At 34.4% G+C, this 3,245-nt stretch overlaps 1 protein-coding gene across 1 annotated transcript; it reads right to left on the bottom strand.

Annotated features, from left to right (window-relative positions):
* LOC121767569 (probable phospholipid hydroperoxide glutathione peroxidase) lies at positions 1 to 2,539 on the bottom strand. Its single transcript, XM_042163869.1, has 6 exons — positions 2,296 to 2,539; positions 1,621 to 1,697; positions 1,060 to 1,121; positions 741 to 859; positions 283 to 450; positions 1 to 189 (listed from the first exon to the last, which is right to left on the bottom strand). The coding sequence occupies exons 1-6, from the start codon at positions 2,344 to 2,346 to the stop codon at positions 157 to 159; spliced, it is 510 nt and encodes a 169-aa protein (XP_042019803.1). The 5' UTR covers positions 2,347 to 2,539; the 3' UTR covers positions 1 to 156.
* Between the last annotated feature and the right edge of the window lie 706 nt (positions 2,540 to 3,245).

Here is a 3,245-nt window from a genome sequence, read left to right as displayed (position 1 = left end):
TTTGATGCAAAAGTCACGAACCTTGTTATTCATCTTACGATAAAGTGGTATTAGGAGTACATCATATAACGAGTTGATTTTTATCATTCAGTAATATTATTTTTCATCGTACAACAAACAGAGAAGAGAACCTGTGCACATCAAGTAGCTCATCGGTCATGGAAGCCCCAAGAGCTGTTTAATATCCCTCTGCAATCAAGAAGATGGTTACAGTGGCATCGTATCACATGTACAATGCAGTATAGAAAAGGTTAGTAGATACAGAACACGTTCATTTGATACCTCAATTGTAAGAGGTGATGTTGTGGGGTAATAGCGATCAACAGGGTGTCCAGTCTTGTCAATCAAGAACTTTGCGAAATTCCACTGAATGTCATCACCGAAGATCCCCCACTTTCCCAACTTCAAGAACTTGTACAACGGGGCAGTATTATTACCATTCACCTCAATCTAAACCAAGCAAACCAACCGTTAAAGATACTAAGTCATTTGACTATGCAGCTTAGATTGATATGCTTTGCAGTGAAACTTCCTACAGTGGAGTAACAATAAGGGTACCAGATTAAATGAATGTGTGGAAAGCTCTCAACTGGATAGATGGTTTAAATAGACATGAATGATGTCAAAGCATGGAAAAATCAACATTGAGGACACAGATCATACTGATGTTAATAAGTGTAAACCTGTTTCCCCTAACAAACGAAGTAATGCCATCTCATTCAAAATATGGGCATTCATACCTTGTCGAATATTGGATACTCAGCCTTAAAACGAGTGCAAGCAAACTCCTGAATCTGTTCATTGGTTCCAGGCTCCTGGGAACCAAACTGATTGCAAGGAAATGCCAATATCTCCAAACCTAAGTTAATAAGACAGCAGGAAACAAATATTATGATTATCCGTATATATATTCGAACTTAGCACAATATATATCTTAGTAACAGCTCAAAACCTGCTAGTCTCAAGATCAGGGAGGACAGATAATCAAATTTAAATGCCTAAAAGAAATCAACTCATCCAAAGGTAAGCACTCGGAACCAAAAACAAACATGATCATACCTTGATCCTTGTATTTCTCGTACAGCTTCGTCAACTCTGTGTAAATTGAGTTCGTCAGGACACTGCCACATGCAATAGCGCACAATACAGTTACTAATCTGAATAATGAACACGGTTTTGTGTACTAGAAGCTAGGTAACGAACATGTTGACCAACTTGAAGAGGTTCCAATATCATTTATGGCAAAATTTTCCAGAATATGCATGTATTTCCAGATTGAATCGTACATTTCCAGATGTATCAGTCCAGCAGAACCATAATCCAGCAGACCTATGGCTAAAGACTGAAAATTTAAACTTCCTCGTCTTGTTTACACAATATACAGAACGAGATTCTGATCCGTTTTAACACATTCCTTTGCAAAAACCAAAATCTCAACAAAATTATAAATTTCAAATTATCTGCCCGATCTCACAATCCAAAATGAGAATACAGGAACAAATCATAGATTGATTGAGCTGTAAAGACTCTCTTTTTAGCATAACCAGTCAAGCTAGAAATGATGAAGCTAGCATTTTACATTTACAGGAGATAAAAGTTTCATCTGAACTTAACACATACCACTGTGATGCAACATTCACAATTAGCAGGACTTTCCCTTTGTAAATGCTCAAATCCACGTCATTCCCTTTGGCATCCTGCACAAACAAATCCAAGATTGTAATTACAGTAGACATGATGAAAAAACCTCATTTTAAACCATATTATCAACAATTGAACAACCATACATTGAAAACATGTTTAAAAAAGTTGATCACACATTGGAAACTTAGGCACAGCACACCCTCCGGGAAACTGTGTTATCAATCCAGATTGACAAGAAAAATGAAAACAAAATTTATGAGTACATAAAAAGTGCCTTTTGTTTAAAAAGATAATTTGAACGATTCTTGCCAAAAAGAGCTAAAACCTCACTTGGTTATTTCGGCCTTCAAATAGTTCACTTCTTATTTCTAATGAAGTGGTTAATTACATGTTATTTTAATCTCAAATGGCCTCGGTTAATTTTCTCCCAACAACCTTCTCCTATAGATCAACGATTAAATTAACAATTCCAATAGGGCTTTGCCTTTCTAAATTCCAATTCATGCTTGGAACATACTTCAATTTCTGCTTGATTTCACCAGTAGACAACAACACAATTCGATCGAGAAAATAGTAAGATCCTGCCATCCATCACATTAAGAAAAGAATAGATAAATTAGCACGTCAATTTGAAATCAACGAAAGCGATACCTTCACAGTGAATTCATGGATAGATTTAGGCGGCGTCGACTGAGTTGCCATCGCACGACTGAGAAGCAGATGTTCTCTTGGAACAATAACCGCTGTAAAAAACGTTTTCTTCTGGTGAAAACGCAAACGATTCGTGAGAAACAGAGATGAGTTGAAAACTTGAAACGAGTGGTTCTATAAGAAATGGAAGAAAAGGTTGTGGATTTGAATTTGGAGAGATTTCTTGCTCAACGTGACATTGTTTTGGCCTTAATTTGAATATTTATACACACGTAAAAGGCAGGTTTTGGCCTTAATTTGAATATTTATAAATTTTGGCCATAAATTTAAATATTTATATGTTTTGGGGAAGATTTTCAATAATTTAGAATTAGGTTGATTTGTAATGCGTATCATTAAGGGATTTTAGGCTGGACATTAAATTTCAAATGTTAAATGTGGCCATTAAATTTTCAAATGACTGAATAATGTTAATTTTGAGTGGACATTAAAGATATAAATAAATTATGCACCTGCCATTAGGCCCATTACATTAATGTGATTAAGGGTGCATACGGGAGAATATTTAACCTTATTAAGGGATGTTGTATGATTGTATCAACAAATTAGCAGATAGTTACATTTGTGCGTATTTTCCATAGAGTTACATTATCAATTAAGAAATTAATGCCCATCATTCGTTTACCGTTACTTTTTTACTATCATGAATTCTCTATGAGAATAGAAAAAAAATTAAAATATTAAATTCATCTTATAAAGAAAAAACGTGTGTCCTTATATAGTTTCCACCCGCCAATCAATTTTTAAATTAATTATTCAAATTTTTAAGCTTATTATTCATATTTTGATTTGGAGAAGTTAAACCATTTCATGGTTATTTTTTTACCTATAAATATGGCATTTGATCCACATATTCCTACTTTAACTTACAAAAGTCAAGTTTAATATTG

This window comes from Salvia splendens, chromosome 15, assembly GCF_004379255.2.
Source record: "Salvia splendens isolate huo1 chromosome 15, SspV2, whole genome shotgun sequence".
NCBI lineage: Eukaryota > Viridiplantae > Streptophyta > Magnoliopsida > Lamiales > Lamiaceae > Salvia > Salvia splendens.
The sequence above is the reverse complement of the archived record's forward strand: the minus strand, read 5'-3'. Positions and strand labels throughout refer to the sequence as shown.

Excerpts from the sequence above, each read along its gene's own strand:
- LOC121767569 (XM_042163869.1), bottom strand. The coding sequence starts at position 2,346 with ATGGCAACTCAGTCGACGCCGCCTAAATCTATCCATGAATTCACTGTG. Across the intron at positions 860-1,059 it reads CGAGAAATACAAGGATCAAG|GTTTGGAGATATTGGCATTT; the intron begins GTATGATCATGT and ends TTATTAACTTAG. Across the intron at positions 190-282 it reads CATCACCTCTTACAATTGAG|AGGGATATTAAACAGCTCTT; the intron begins GTATCAAATGAA and ends TCTTGATTGCAG.